The following is a 16,021-nucleotide window of genomic DNA, read 5'->3' as shown; positions in this document are numbered from 1 at the left end:
CAGTTAAGAACAAATTCTTATTTTCAACGACGGCCTAGGAACAGTGTTCAGGTGCAGAGTGACAGATCCCCTTGTCAGCTCGGGGATTTTAACTTGCAACCTTTCGGTTACTAGTCCAACACTCTAACCACTAGGCTACCCTGCCGCCCCAATGGTTAGGTACGTGAAGGATCATCAAGTTATAGCAGTGTGAAGAATAAGAGCACGACATTGAAGCAGCCCAGTAACATCCGTTGGGTTGGTGTTGTCATCATGTTTGACAGTCTCCTGGAGGGGAAGGTGTATCTCCAAGAAATGGCCATAGCCGTCTCCCGATATGGACAGCCCCATCAAGAGGATCTTCCTGGATGATGTATTTTGGGAGAGTGTGGTAAGCAGCCGGAAACTCCTGAAACCTATAGCAGTAGCCATTGCACGGATTGAGGGAGACAATGCCATCTTGTCTGATGTTCAGACTCTGCTTGCAGATGTAAGAGAAGAAATCTGTACTGCCCTGCCCACTTCACTGTTGCTCCAAGCAGAGGAAACTGCAGTTCTGAAATGCATCAAAAAGCATTTAGATTTCTGCCTGAAGCAGTGTACATGGTGGACCCCAAGTATGCTGGCAAGAGCATCCTGTCTAGTGCAGAGATCAACAAGGCCTATGGTGTCATCACTATCGTGTCTCTCCACCTTGGCCTGGATGAGGGCAAGGTTCTTGGCAGTCTGGCAACGTACACTTCCAAGCAAGGGCTTTGGGATGGAGATGCAATGTGGCAGTCGTGCCAACATAAAGTTGAAGTCGGAAGTTTACATACACCTTTGCCAAATACATTTAAACTCAGTTTTTCACAATTCCTGAGATTTAATTCTAGTAAAAAGTCCCTGTCTTAGGTCAGTTAGGATCACCACTTTTATTTAAAAAATGTGAAATGTCAGAATAATAGTAGAGAGGGTGATTTTATTTAAGCTTTTATTTCTTTCATCACATTCCCAGTGGGTCAGAAGTTTACATACACTCAATTAATATTTGGTAGCATTGCCTTTAAATTGTTTAACTCGGGTCAAATGTTTCGGGTAGCCTTCCACAAGCTTCCCATAATCAGTTGGGTGACTTTTGGCCCATTCCTCCTGATACAACTGGTGTAACCTAATCAGGTTTCTAGGCCTCCTTGCTCGCACACGCTTTTTCAGTTCTGCCCACACATTTTCTATAGGCTTGAGGTCAGGGCTTTGTGATGACCACTCCAATACCTTGACATTGTTGTCCTTAAGCCATTTTGCCACAAATTTGGAAGTATGCTTGGGGTCATTGTCCATTTGGAAGACCCATTTGCGACCAAGCTTTAACTTCCTGACTGATGTCTTGAGATGTTGATTCAATATATCCACATAATTTTCCTTTCTTATGATGCCATCTATTTTGTGACGTGCACCAGTCCCTCATGCAGCAAAGCATCCCCACAACATGATGCTGCCACCCCGTGCTTCACGGTTGGATGTTCTTCGGCTTGTAAGCCTCCCCCTTTTTCCTCCAAACATAACGATGGTCATTATGGCGAAACGGTTATATTTTTGTTTCATCAGACCAGAGGACAATTCTCCAAAAAGTAGATGTCCTAACCGACTTGTCAAAACTATAGTTTGTTAACAAGACATTTGTGGAGTGGTTGAAAAACGAGTTTTAATGACTCCAACCTAAGTGTATGTAAACTTCCGACTTCAACTGTATCTCATCAGCCACTTGGTGGAAGGAACTTTGTAGATCTGAGGCTCTTTCCCCTGTTGCCTCCATCATCCTCCAAATCCCACCAACATCAGCGCAACTGGTCCTTTTTTGGGAACACACGTTACCAAAGCACGCAACAGGCTGACCAATACAAGGGTTGAAAAATTGGTGGCCATTCGGGCAAATTTGAGGCTTTTTGAGCCTGACAACGAGGTTGGGAAGTAGTGAAGATGAGGCCTCAGTCTGATGTTTAAGTGGTGGACATTGAGGAGGTCCAGGGAGAAGACATGGAAGCCTGAGAGGAAGACAACCAAAGCATTAGTTTCCAGACTATCATTTTACAGATAAATTGTTTGAAACGTTTTTAGGAGATGGATCGTTGGGATCATTCAATATCCCCTTTCTTTTGTTATTCAGTGAAATCATCCAATGTGAAGTATCAACTCATTTAAGTTAGTTCAATTTGTAAAGTTTTTTAATTTTTTTTTTATTTCTATTGGAAGGATTTAATCATTTGCAATTATGTTTACTTATGATAACGTAAAAGGTTTCTGTCTCCATATGATATGGTAAATATATCCAATGCAAAAAACACCTACATTTGAAATGGTATTAATATTCATTTGCATATATTTTCTGTTAATCTTCAAAAATTCCCACGAAAGTTTCCACCTCTGAATATTCCCCAAAATGTGCAACCCTAATAGTGAAGACATCAAAACTATGAAAGAACACATATGGAATTATTTGTCACTTAAAAAAAGTTACACATAAAAAACATTAATCAGACGATATTTTTTATTTATAAAAAAACAAACGTTTTAAAATATTTTTTTATACTTTAAAAAAAAATACTTTATATATATTTTTATTTAAAAACATAAATTATATATATTATTTATTTTTAATTTAAATTATTAATATTTGTAATAATGACAATTATAATACTGAATGAACAATGAACACTTTTATTTTAACTTAATATGATACATAAATAAAATCAATTTAGTCTCAAATAAATAATGAAACATGCTCAATTTGGTTTAAATAATGCAAAAACACAGTTTTGGAGAAGAAAGTAAAAGTGCAATATGTTCCATGAAAAAAAAAAAACTGACGTTTTTAAGTTCCTTGCTCAGAACATGAAAACACATAAACTGGTGGTTCAATATTCCCAGTTTCTTTCAATATTCCCAGTTTGGAAGTTTTACACTGTAGTTATTATAGGACTATTTATTTCTATACCACTTGTATTTTATATACCTTTGACTATTCGGTGTTCTTATAGGCATTATAGTATTGCCAGCCTAATCTCTGGAGTTGATAGGCTTGAAGTCATAAACAGCGCAATGCTTCAAGCATTGCGTAGAGCTGTTGGCAAACGCAGGAAAGTGCTGTTTGAATGAATGCTTACAAGCCTGCTGCTGCCTCCCACCACTCAGTCAGACTGCTCTATCAAATGTCAAATCATAGACTTAATTATAATATAATAAACACACAGAAATACGAGCCTTAGGTCATTAATATGGTCAAATCCGGAAAGTATAATTTCAAAGACAAAACGTTAATTCTTTCAGTGAAATAATGAACCGTTCCTTATTTTATCGAACGGGTGGCAACCCTAAGTCTAAATATTGCTGTTACATTGCACAACCTTCAATGTTATGTTATAATTATGTACAATTCTGGCAAGTTAATTACGGTGTTTGTAAACAAGAAATAGTCTTCACACAGTTCCCAATGAGCCAGGTGGCCCAAACTGCTGCATATACCCTGACGCGAATGCGCTTTTGTTATATCATCACCCGTTTGGCGAATTAGGCTGTGATTCGATAATAAATGAACACCGCACCATATTAATTATATGCAATGCAGGACAAGCTAGTTAAACTAGTAATATCATCAACCATATGTAGTTAACTAGTGATTATGTTAAGAATGATTTGTTTTTAATAAGATATGTTTAATGCTAGCTAGCAACTTACCTTGACAACTTTACCTTGACCTGCTGCACTTGCGTAATTGGTGGTCAGCTTGCCACGCAGTCTCCTCGTGGATTGCAATGTAATCGGCCATAATTGGCATCCAAAAATGCAGATTACCGATTGTTATGAAAACTTGAAATCGGCCCTAATTAATCAGCCATGCATGGAAGAACAGGGATATTTTCAGCTTCCAGGAATTGTGTACAGATCCTTGCGACAAAGGACCGTCCATTATCATGCTGAAACATGAGGTGATGGCGGTGGATGAATGGCATGACAATGGGCCTCAGGATCTCGTCACGGTATCTTTGTGCATCCAAATTGCCATAGATAAAATGCAATTGTGTTTGTTGTCTGTGGCTTATGCCTGTCCATACCATAACCCCACTGCCACTATGGGGCACTCTGTTCACAAAATTGACATCCGCAAACTGCTCGCCCACACAATGACATACACGCCGTCAGCCATCTGTCCGATACAGTTGAAACCTGGATTCATCCGTAAGGCACACTTCTCCAGTGTTCCATTGGCCATCAAAGGTGAGCATTTGTACACTGCAATTCGGCATCAGAACCATCTTCAATCAGGTCGAGACCCAGGCTAGGTCGACAAGAACGCAGATGAGCTCCCGGAGACAGAATTTCTGCACAAACTGTCAGAAACAAAGGTTGTGCAAACCCACTGTTCCAGCAGCTGTCCAGAGGGCTGGTCTCAGATGATCCCACAGGTGAAGAAGCCGGATGTGGAGGTCCTTGGCTGGTGTGGTTCCACATGGTCTGCGGTTGTGAGGCCGGTTGGACGTACTGCCAAATTCTCTAAAATAATGTTGGAAGCGGCTTATGGTAGAACATTTTCTGGTGGATTTACCTGCAGTCAGCATGCCAATTGCATGCTCCTTCAAAACTTGAGACATCTGTGGCATTGTGTTGTGTGACAAAACCGCACATTTTAGAGTGGCCTTATATTGTCCCCAACCCAAATTCCACCCTTCTAGTGATCATGCTGTTTAATCAGCCTCTTGATATGCCACATGTGTCGGATGGATTATCTTGATAAATGCTCACTAACAGGGATGTAAACAAATTTGTGCAAAAAAAACAGCAAATGTAAAACATTGACAGGTCAGGGAATCAGTCTCAAGATCATTAATCAGTGATTTAAAAATAGTTATTCCAGTTTAAAAGTATTTTGTAAGGCGTTCCAAGACGATGGCGCAGAGTACATAAAAGCCCGTTTACCAAATTCAGTTCTGGACATTTGGAACAGTTAGCAGGATAATGTCCAGCGAACGAAGAGAGTACCCACCACATTTCTGAACAATAAAAATGCCCAAATACATATAAAGGTAGTAAACCCAAAATGGCTTTGTAACCCAAAATGGCTTTGCCATTGCTTGAGCCACATCAGTAACATAATTTCACAGCAAATTTGCAATAATTTCCACTGTGATGTTCATCACAATACCAGGCAGCCATAGATGCGTTAAAGGAGAATGGAGTTCAGATGTTCCATTGACCAGATTGGCGCACATCCAACAAATCTGATCTAACAAACAGTGTTATGTATTTATGGATGCCAAGGGAAGCCAGGCTTCCCCAAATATTTGACAAATAAATTTGACCATGTTTTCATAATTTTCTATCAATTCACAAGTGGCTGTATCTCACTCGAGAAATCCTCTGAACAAGGGGGAAAAGCACCCCTCTGTCTCAGTATGTGTATTCCATGTATCTGATGCTGCCTGGAACAAAAGAGTATGACATGTTGCTGCCCTAGCATCTGATTGATTGGCACCAGCAAGCATTATGTCTCACGTTGTAATTTTTTTAATTAAAATAATTAGCCAATCAGTGTTGAGCTGAGCTCATGTGGGTTGTCCTGCCACAGCAAAATGACAGTTTGGATTTTGCTTCACACAAATCAAATACCATCCTAAGCAAAATGTCATCATTCTCAGACAAACGTCTGTTTCTGGTCTGCTTGATTTGATGTCCTTCAGTAGCATGCTTGATAAATTGGCCCTTTCCTAAGCCATGGATGGAGATTTGGACTTGTGGTTTTGGACTTGTGGTTTTGACCTAATTCTATGTACAGGCCAATGATTATGATGGCGATTCTGATCTAATCATAAATATGCGTCTTGTTCCACTGACCTGACATGATTGAAGGTCAATATGTAGCCTAGTGGACTCACATTAACTTGCTAGCTAACTTAGCTGGTTCATTTTTGCCCATGTGAGGAAGTTAGGCTAGCAATCATTTTAGCTAGGTAGCCTATGAAAACAAAAATGAAAGGTTTACTGAATGGCAGAGCCATAGACCGTTTTGCCAACTTAATTAATTGGTTTCGGTGTCTAAGTTTGTTTTCAGTGTATTAAACTGAGCAAAATATTACCTTGTTGATTTGATTATGTTTAAGTTGAAATGGTGCTGGAAGAGCAGAGGCAGTGCTCCTGTTGTCTTTGTGCTGACTTGCGGTAACTCTGTGGTTCTAAATCAGTAGCTGTAGAGTAAACTGTCGAGTACTTTAACATTCTTGACCTTGCTGCAGGTCAACTGTTTGTTACGTGCAGTATTTGTTTTGTGGACTTATCCAGAGCAATGTGGCTCTCCGGTTTTGTGATGGGAAAAATGTATGTGTAGTTGAATTTATTCCGCCACTGTGTGACTGTTGTCACGGCCTTATTTTAAATCACGGTGGCGTATAAACAAATGGGTTATAGAGCAAATATCACAACAGATTGTAATATGGCTTTTTATTGTCTTGGCTTCCCCATTGATTTTTACCTACGCACCACGTAGGATATTTGTCGAATCTGTCATTGTGCTTACGTAAGGCCAATTTTTATATTTTGGTGTGTTTTTGCAGCATAACATGCAGAAGTTTTCCCTTTTCAGGTTTAGAAGAAGTGACTGCTAAATACAAACTCCCGTTCGTATAAACTGGTTAGCATAGCTAGCATACAGAAATCGTTAATGGTAGTCAGTTGTTTTTAACTGTAATGTAGTTGAATGGTAAAGATGACATGAACATGTGTTGGGGTTGACATCCATACAAGCATTATACTCCGATGTTTACCTCAATATAGTGTAAAATACACAAACAATAGCCTAAATCTAGACAAATTTTGCTGGTGGGCAATGAGGAGACTTGGGATCTTTCCCTCATGGCTCTTTCCCCCACGTGTTTTCTATGGCATTGTCTTAAATAATTTTTAAATATTTAAATAACATTTTTAGTCAAATTCAACTTCATAGGCCTCCTGAGTTACACAGCGGTCTTAGTCACTGCATCACAGTGCTAGAGGCGTCACTACAGACCCGGGTTCAAGACCCATGAGGCTGGGCACAATTGGCCCAAAAATATTCAACTTATATTGACAGCCTGCACATGCGCAGTTCGGCGGGAAACAACCGTTAGCTCAGTGTTGCCAACAATTTTTCAGTGAGATCCGCTATTGGCTCCTTGATTTGTCACTAAATGACATTTTGCCATTGCCGCAACGCTGCCGCAACGCTGCCACACCACCAATTTTCCTTCACCCCCACCCCTTGTGCTTCTCTGTCTGTGTGTGTGCCGTTGCTGTGACTTGTGTTGGACAGACAGCTTCTCTCACTCTTGAGTGGGAAAAGTTGCTTAAACCCTTTATGTTATCTCCCCAAAGGCTTGTCGCTAGAACGTGTCGCTAGAATAAAAAAAAAATGTTTGGGTATTTTACCCCCTTTTTCTCCCCAATTTTGATCTTGTCTCATCGCTGCGGGCTCAGGAGGTGAACGTCGAGTCATGCGTCCTCTGAAACATGACCCGCCTTACCGCACTTAACACCCGCCCGCTTTAACCCGGAAGCCAGCCGCACCAATGTGTCGGAGGAAACACCATTCAACTGACAACCGGGTTTAGGCATTCAGGACAATGTGGTGAACACTTTGTAGAATGCCAGGTCTTTCTCCACCAACATGCATCAAATGCGGTGGGGCATATTCTGTTGCCCCAGAGTCATGTAATGTCCAAACGGTTTTACACTTTTTACAATCACTGATTGATGCAGGCCGAGCGGCATCTGCTTTGAGAGAGTATTTGGCTACAATTTTGGCGTGCCATGGCGATGGCCACCCATTGCTCTCCAAAATTTGTTAAGGGAGCTGGATGCAGATGTCTAACTAAGGCCTGTTCAGTGCCAAACTTGGACCTTGATGTGGTGCTGTCAGTACTTGCTAGGCCACCCTTCAAGCTCCTGGGGTTCGTGTCTTTGAAGCACCTTTCCATGAAGGTGGCATTCCTGTTGGCTCTTACCTCTACTAAGACGGTTAGTGAACTTCATGCTCTTTCAGTGAGCGCTGAATGTTTCAGAGTGGGTGCAGGGTCCTCCGGCCTAACCACTCTTTATTACATAACCACTCGGTCGTGTCTGACAGACGTGAACCGGCACTTACATTTGTCCGCTGGGTTTTTCCCCAAGTGTGCTGAAACCAGTGAGGACACTAGACACTTACAGTTGAAGTCAGACGTTTACATACACCTTAGCCAAATACATTTAAACTCAGTTTTAATCCTAGTAAAAATTCCCTGTTTTAGGTCAGTTAGGATCACCATTTTATTTAAAAATGTTGAAATGTCAGAATAATAGTAGAGAGAATTATTTATTTCAGCTTTTATTTCTTTCATCACATTACCAGTGGGTCAGAAGTTTACATACACTCAATTAGTATTTGGTAGCATTGCCTTAAATTGTTTAACTTGGGTCAAACGTTTCAGGTAGCCTTACACAAGCTTCCCACAACAAGTTTGTAGAATTTTGGCCCATTCCTCCTGACAGAGCTGGTGTAACTGAGTCAGGTTTGTAGGCCTCCTTGCTCGCACACGCTTTTTCAGTTCTGCCCACACATTTTCTATAGGATTGAGGTCAGGGCTTTGTGATGGCCACTACAATACCTTGACTTTGTTGTCCTTAAGCCATTTTGCCACAAATTTGGAAGTATGCTTGGGGTCATTGTCCATTTGGAAACCCATTTGCAACCAAGCTTTAACTTCCTGACTGATGTCTTGAGATGTTGTTTCGATATATCCACATAACTTTCCGTTCTCATGATGCCATCTATTTTGTGAAGTGCAGAGCAAGGGGAACCACTACTTCAAGCGAGTGACGTCACCGATTGAAACGCTATTAGCGCGCACCACCGCTAGCCTTTTCACATCGGTTACACAAGCCTCCCCGTTTTTCCTCCAAACATAATGATGGTCATTATGGCCAAACAGTTTTATTTTTGTTTCATCAGACCAGAGGACATTTCTCAAAAAAGTAATGTCCTTACCGACCTGTCAAAACTATAGTTTGTTAACAAGACATTTGTGGAGTGGTTGAAAAACGAGTTTTATTGACTCCAACCTAAAGTGTATGTAAACTTGAGCGGTATGACGGCTGCGTGGTCCCATGGTGTTTATACTTGCGTACTATTGTTTGTACAGATGAACGTGGTACCTTCAGGCTTTTTTTCCTGAGGTCTTGGCTGATTTATTTTGATTTTTCCCATGATGTCAAGCAAAGAGGAACTGAGTTTGAAGGTAGGCCTTGAAATACATCCACAGGTACACCTCCAATTGACTCAAATGATGTCAATTAGCCTCTCAGAAGCTTCTAAAGCCATGAAAACATTTTCTGGAATTTTCCAAGCTGTTTAATGGCACAGTCAACTTAGTGTATGTAAACCTCTGACCCACTGGATTTGTGATTAAGTGAAATAATCTGTCTGTAAACAATTGTTGGAAAAATGTATTGTGTCATGCACATAGTAGATGTCCTAACCAACTTGCCAAAACTATAGTTTCTTAACAAGAATTTGTGGAGTGGTTGAAAAGCGAGTTTTAATGACTCCAACCTAAGTGTATGTACACTTCTGACTTCAACTGTACGTTACACAGACTAAGCTGTTCATGTGTTATGTTCACAGGCTCATCTTCAGAACTCCACCGAAAGAGACTCTCACATTGTATTGTGGACACTTACTATAGCGTATCAGCTGTCCGGCTGCTCTGTGCTGTCTCCTGTGGTGGCACATTCTACTAGAGGAGTAGCTACATTGTGGCCCCTGCTCTGAGAGTTCCCCTTGCTAAAAATGTGTGCCTCGACCAGTTGGACGTCGTCTAGCACTTTTGCTAGGTACTATCGAGTCAATGTTGCTGCCGCAAACCAGGTCTGTGGAGGGCCGTGTTTAATGGGGTCAACCGCAGCACTACCCGGTACCCAGGACTAATCTGAAATTCTTACTTTGAATGTATCCTAACGAGCAGAAGGATACCATCACGTCTTCGGGGATTCCACTAGATGGTGCAGCCACAAAGTCAAAATTGGCTCTCATAAATAATCATTAAAACAAAAATGTGCTTTTTGGTCTTAATTTAAGGTTAGAAGTGTGGTTAGGTTTCAAATCTGATTTTAAGAAATAGGCAGGATTTATGACTTTGGTAACTAGTGGAGGTCGACTGATTATGATTTTTCAACGCCGATACCGATTTTTATTGAATGACCAAAAAAAATCCGATACCGATTAATCGGCCAATATATATATATATATATATATATATATTTTGTAATAATGACAATTACAACAATACTGAGTGAACACTTATTTTTATTGATGTATTATATTAAGTTAAAATCAATTTAGCCTCAAATAAATAATGAAACATGTTCAATTTGGTTTAAATAATGCAAAAAATAAGTGTTGGAGAAGAAAGTAAAAGTGCAATATGTGCTATGTAAGAAAGCTAACGTTTCAGTTCTTTGCTCAGAACATGAGAACATATGAAAGCTGGTGGTTCCTTTTAACATGAGTCTTCAATATATCCAGGTAAGAAGTTTTAGGTTACACCAGCCTAATCTCGGGAGTTGATAGGCTTGAAGTCAAACAGCTCAATGCTTGAAGCATTGCTTGAAGCATTGAAGCATTGTTTGAATGAATGCTTACGAGCCTGCTGGTGCCTACCACCGCTCAATCCGACTGCTCTATCAAATATCAAATCATAGACTTAATTATAACATAATAACACACAGAAATATGAGCCTTTGGTCATTAATCAGGTCGAATCCGGAAACTATCATTTCGAAAACAAAACGTTTATTATTTCAGTGAAATACGGAACCTTTCCGTATTTTATCTAACGGTGGCATCCATAAGTCTAAATATTCCTGTTACATTGCACAACCTTCAATGTTATGTCATAATTACGTAAAATTCTGGCAAATTAGTTCGCAATGAGCGAACGTGCATCGATTGATTATATGCAACGCAGGACATGCTAGACTAAACTAGGAATATCATCAACCATGTGTAGTTATAACTAGTGATTATGATTGATTGTTTTTTATAAGATAAGTTTAATGCTAGCTAGCAACTTACCTTGGCTTCTACTGCATTCGCGTAACAGGCAGGCTCCTCGTGGAGTGATGAGAGGCAGGTGGTTAGAGCGTTGGACTAGTTAACGGTAAGGTTGCAAGATTGAATCCCTGAGCTGACAAGGTGAAAATCTGTTGTTCTGCCCCTGAACACGGCAGTTAACCCACCGTTCCTAGGCTGTCATTGAAACTAAGAACGTGTTCTTAACTGACTTGACTAGTTAAATAAAGGTGTAAAAAAATAAATAAAGTCGGCATCCAAAAACACCGATTTCCGATTTGTTATGAAAAGTTGAAATCGGCCCTAATTAATCGGTCGACTTCTAGTAACTAGTGACGACCCATCTTCAGTCAGCTGTTTGTTCCCAAAGAAATTCAGCATATTTTCTTTTTATAGTTATGACTTGTTTTTTTTAAATGACCGTCTTCATCCATAACTGTTGGTTATACGGTCATTGTGCCTGTCCTAGTCACACTACCTGCCTTATCCATTTGCTTATGTGGGTTTCTTCGAGATTAAAGTTTGACAAAATGGCTTTCGACAAACTCTCATTTGTGCTCCCACAGGTTTTGACCTACGCACAGTACTCACCAATATTGGCAATAATCAAATCGTTATATACTATTAACTATGACCATTGTTTGCCTTCCTTTTTCAGGTTTCTATGTTCTAGTCATCATGCCTCTTCACTGCCAACGACCAGGCTGCCCAGCGCTGATGGGGCCTTTCCTGGTCACTCTCCTGGTGCTAATGAACTCTGGAGTCCATAGCCAAGGTACCATGTACTTCATTACTAGTACATCATCACTACTATGTATCAGATGATGTTTGTACCATGTGACCATAGTATTCAATGGATAGTTTGCTCTAGCTGTAGAAGCATACAAATCCCCTGACATTGTGCAACCTCTCTAGACTGACATGTAAGATGTCTGTCTGACATGCAGACTCATGTTAGCAATTACACAAACTCTCAGGACACTAATGTGAACTCATTCACTCCTTTTTGTTGCCCACACACACACACACACACACACACACACACACACACACACTAAGCTGTTTATGTCCGATAATCATATAATATAATAATGACTGGATAATATTATTGGCTGATATTAGTCATAGGTTTAAACAAAACAATTAATTTTGCCAGATTTTTCAGTGCACCTTTTTTTATGTTTCATTATCAGTATGCAACATTACTCCCTCAGAGCTCCCAGTGCAGTGATGACTGATCTCTGGGCTGTTGTTGTTATTCATGGGAGTGCGGGGCATTGACCCCAGTCTCCAGATCCCCTCTGATCCTCTGCCAGAACTAGATGCAGAGACAGTGGGACACTACTAAAGCATTTCCATGTGAACAGAGACCCTTGCCCCTTACCCCTGTCCCAGCCCCCACCTCCCCGAATGAAGACTGTGCCTAAAGTCAGGCATCAACAGTAAGTGCTATGATTCATATCTGCACTCCTCTACAATGTCTTCGGTTTTCCCCATGACGTTGTGTATAAGGTGCCTTCAAACTGACCTTCAACCTCAGGCCTTAAACGGATTTCCTGTCCCTGTTGCTATCCCAGTGGAGAACACAAGGCCTGCTTTGAGCAGACAGGGGCAGCTGGAGAGGAGAGAGGAGGACAGAGAGTGACACATGAAAGAAGAGGATTGTTGGGAATCCTCCGTTGGAAATTATGTAGATGACCCGAAAACAAGAGACTGATTTGATTAGTGAAGGAGGAAGAAGGATTGGATGTCTGAAAAAGGTTTAGAACCTACTAATAAATTCATTTTGGGGGGGAATTTCTTTGATCTTAGAACAGCCCACCACCACCCCCCATTGCCAAGTTCACCGCTATACTCGTACCCAGAATCAGTTCCACAGCAGAGAAACAGCTCAGTTGTGAGAGACCAACAAGTAATCACTGCATAGATGTTCATGTTTCAAGTGCCTCGTGTTGATAATGCTTTTGTCTGTGTGAGACAAAAACCCTTTGTTCCAATCACAAGTTGATTGTTTTGCTCTGGCGGGTACACTTCTGAATAGCAGTCTGATTGTTGATTTGTATGATTGATTTGATGTTAGATGTGGACCTATTCCTAACGTGGGTGCGCATATGTGTTGGCTACACTGCAGGGCGTCTGAAGCTGACAGTGCTGTCTCAGGATCGGCTGCAGATGAAGTGGAAGGAGGCTGAAGGGCCGGTCCAGGGATACAAGGTCCGCGTGAAGCCCATCTCAGGTGAGCCAGCAGTACTGGTGTGTACTGTGAGGTTGATTCTAACTAAGAGTTGACAATGTTGGGTCACGATGACTCAAAGCTGGAATCCTTAATGGTGAAACTGTCACGTCTGTTTGCGATATTAAAACAACAAAGAAGTTACTGCAAACAACTAACAACTGTTTTTTTCCCTCTGAAGGCATTGCACGCGCGTTAGAACAGCAGCATATGTACAGCAGCATATGTACAGCAGCATATGTACAGCAGCATATGTACAGCAGCATATGTACAGCAGCATATGTACAGCAGCACATGTACAGCAGCATATGTACAGCAGCATATGTACAGCAGCATATGTACAGCAGCATATGTACAGCAGCATATGTACAGCAGCATATGTACAGCAGCACATGTACAGCAGCACATGTACAGCAGCACATGTACAGCAGCACATGTACAGCAGCATATGTACAGCAGCATATGTACAGCAGCATATGTACAGCAGCATATGTACAGCATTTTTTTTTTTTTACACTGATTAGCGATGCTCCCCACCTCTGGTTTGTCAACAAAATCAATAACGGCCATGGGGGGCAGACAGTGGTGCTGTTTTCCCCTACGATACTACGGATTACATATTTAACCAAGACCACTTTTTATTTGTTATTTTTTTAAAACATTTATTTAACTAGGCAAGTCGGTTAAGAACAAATTCTTATTTACAATGATGGCCTAGGAACAGTGGGTTAACTGCCTTGTACTTACAGTATATAGAGGCAATTTTAGTGCTGGACTAATGTGCAGTATATTATTACCCATATGAAAGTGAATTAACTATAGGTAAGTGCCTCAATTTTTTTCCCATTGTATTTATTTTATTTGCCTGTTATTGAATGATTTTCCAGAACCCTACAATTTCCCACCCAGCTGCCTGTTCTCCACAATAAAGCTGCCAAGCTGTCCCTCCCACTTAACTCTATGCCATCTGGAGCCAGAGTTGATCAAAGCACGGGCCACTGGCTAGTAAACACCTCCTCACTCTAATTTAGTTGGAAACCGTTCATTGGTCAATCTGACCGAGCCACAGGGTACAAGGGCTGCCCTGCTACTCTGGTTAGCTTGACGTCTCTCCTTTTGTTCTACTTATACAACTCTCTTTTATTTGCATTCTCATGTTATACAATAAATAGGTGTGAAACATTATTTCACGAGTATTTTCTCATTGTGTCAGCTCTCTGTCCACCCCCCCCCCCACTTCCACATTTGTTTCTCACTGTCATGTTATCTTTTATTTTATCTCCAGTTCTCTGTCATAGCTGTGTCCAGACAGGTCTGTGATGGTAAGACTCAGAAACGGTTAACAGTGAAACAGACATGAGACATGCCTGTTTACCCTGCAGCTCTCTAGAGGGAGATGAGGAGATAGGGGGGAACAGAGCAGGAGCGGAGGGGACCACTATGGAAGAAGCACAAGGAGACATTAGGGATTTTGGAGAGATGGGGATGATGATGATGAAGAGATGTGGCAGTGGGCTAGAAGAGGGGGAAAAGGAGTATAGTATATCTGGCTCAGTTGATGTTGTAAACAAAGCCTCAAGGAACAATTGATCTTTTTGATGTTTTGGCTGCTGCAGCGTGAACACACCTGGCTGTGGAGGCTCTCACCTGATAGCTTAGGGAGATATGCTGTGGTTTATCCAACCACCTTCTGGGTCATGACTCACACATTCTTTTTATAGAACAGTCGTCTCTCTTCCTTGTCGAGTTGTTGCCTTTTTATGAAAACGCACATCTTTTTTAAATTGTTTTTTTTCTTCTTCTGCTCACTATCTCTTTCTACCATTTGTTGTGGTAACAGCAGCTGTATGTATGTCTCTCTCAGTTGCTCTCTCACTTCTGCAAGAATCTGAGAGACTGTCTGATGTGTTCGATGTCTCTGTCCTCCAGAGGTACCCCAGCCGGAGCTGATGCTGACGACCACGCGTGGCCGGGCCACAGTGGCAGGTCTGGACTCCAGCCAGGAATACGCCCTCCAGGTCCTAGTGCTCAACGGCACACAGGAGAAACTCATCGCCAAGAGACGCTTCACCAGTAAGAGACGGCAGGGGAGAGGGAGTGTTGAACAGGAAGGAGAGGCAAGGAGGAAGAACGGGGGGGGGGGGGGGGGGGGGAATGAATGAATGCAGAGGACTGAATGCAGAGGACTTAAAAGAGGGAGATGAAATGATGTTAGGAGGAATGTAATGGCAGAGGGAGTTTGGAAAGGTGGAGATTAATAATGAGTAGGATTAGTATAGAAGAGGAAGCAGAGACTATGAAATTAAGGGTGTGAAGGACAGGAGGAAGATGGATAACGAGCCAGAGAGGGAGAGTTTACAATAAGGGGGGACTGGAGGGAGAGAGTGTTCGATAGAGTGGGAGGTTAGGTCAATGTTTGACCGTTATGGGGAAATGAGAGCGAGAAGGAAAGAGTAACTGATGTTAGAGGAAGATGACCACTATACGGAGAAGGAGAGAGTGAAGGGCACAGCAAGGGAGAGCTGTACAGATGCATAGATCAAGAGTGACGACATAGGCCCTCATGCCCACTAGTGTAGGCCTGTGTCTCATGCCCACTAGTGTAGGCCTGTGTCTCATGCCCACCACTGTAGGAATTCTCAAAGCATTGAGGGGCTTTACCAAATTCACTTTATCTCTGGTTGGTGAACTGGTCATTA

At 41.5% G+C, this 16,021-nt stretch overlaps 1 protein-coding gene across 1 annotated transcript in view; it reads left to right on the top strand.

The window, feature by feature from the left end:
• LOC110532264 (collagen alpha-1(XX) chain) overlaps positions 1–16,021 on the top strand; it is a 36,066-nt gene that overhangs the window by 5,109 nt on the left and 14,936 nt on the right. Inside the window, exons 2-4 of the mRNA XM_036988201.1 lie at positions 11,748–11,864; positions 13,221–13,325; positions 15,252–15,395. Of these exons, the coding sequence (XP_036844096.1) occupies positions 11,768–11,864; positions 13,221–13,325; positions 15,252–15,395 (346 nt within the window). The 5' untranslated portion in view covers positions 11,748–11,767. The remainder of the gene's footprint in view (positions 1–11,747; positions 11,865–13,220; positions 13,326–15,251; positions 15,396–16,021) is intronic.

The sequence above is a fragment of the Oncorhynchus mykiss genome, chromosome 9 (assembly GCF_013265735.2).
Source record: "Oncorhynchus mykiss isolate Arlee chromosome 9, USDA_OmykA_1.1, whole genome shotgun sequence".
Lineage (NCBI taxonomy): Eukaryota > Metazoa > Chordata > Actinopteri > Salmoniformes > Salmonidae > Oncorhynchus > Oncorhynchus mykiss.
The sequence above is the reverse complement of the archived record's forward strand: the minus strand, read 5'-3'. Positions and strand labels throughout refer to the sequence as shown.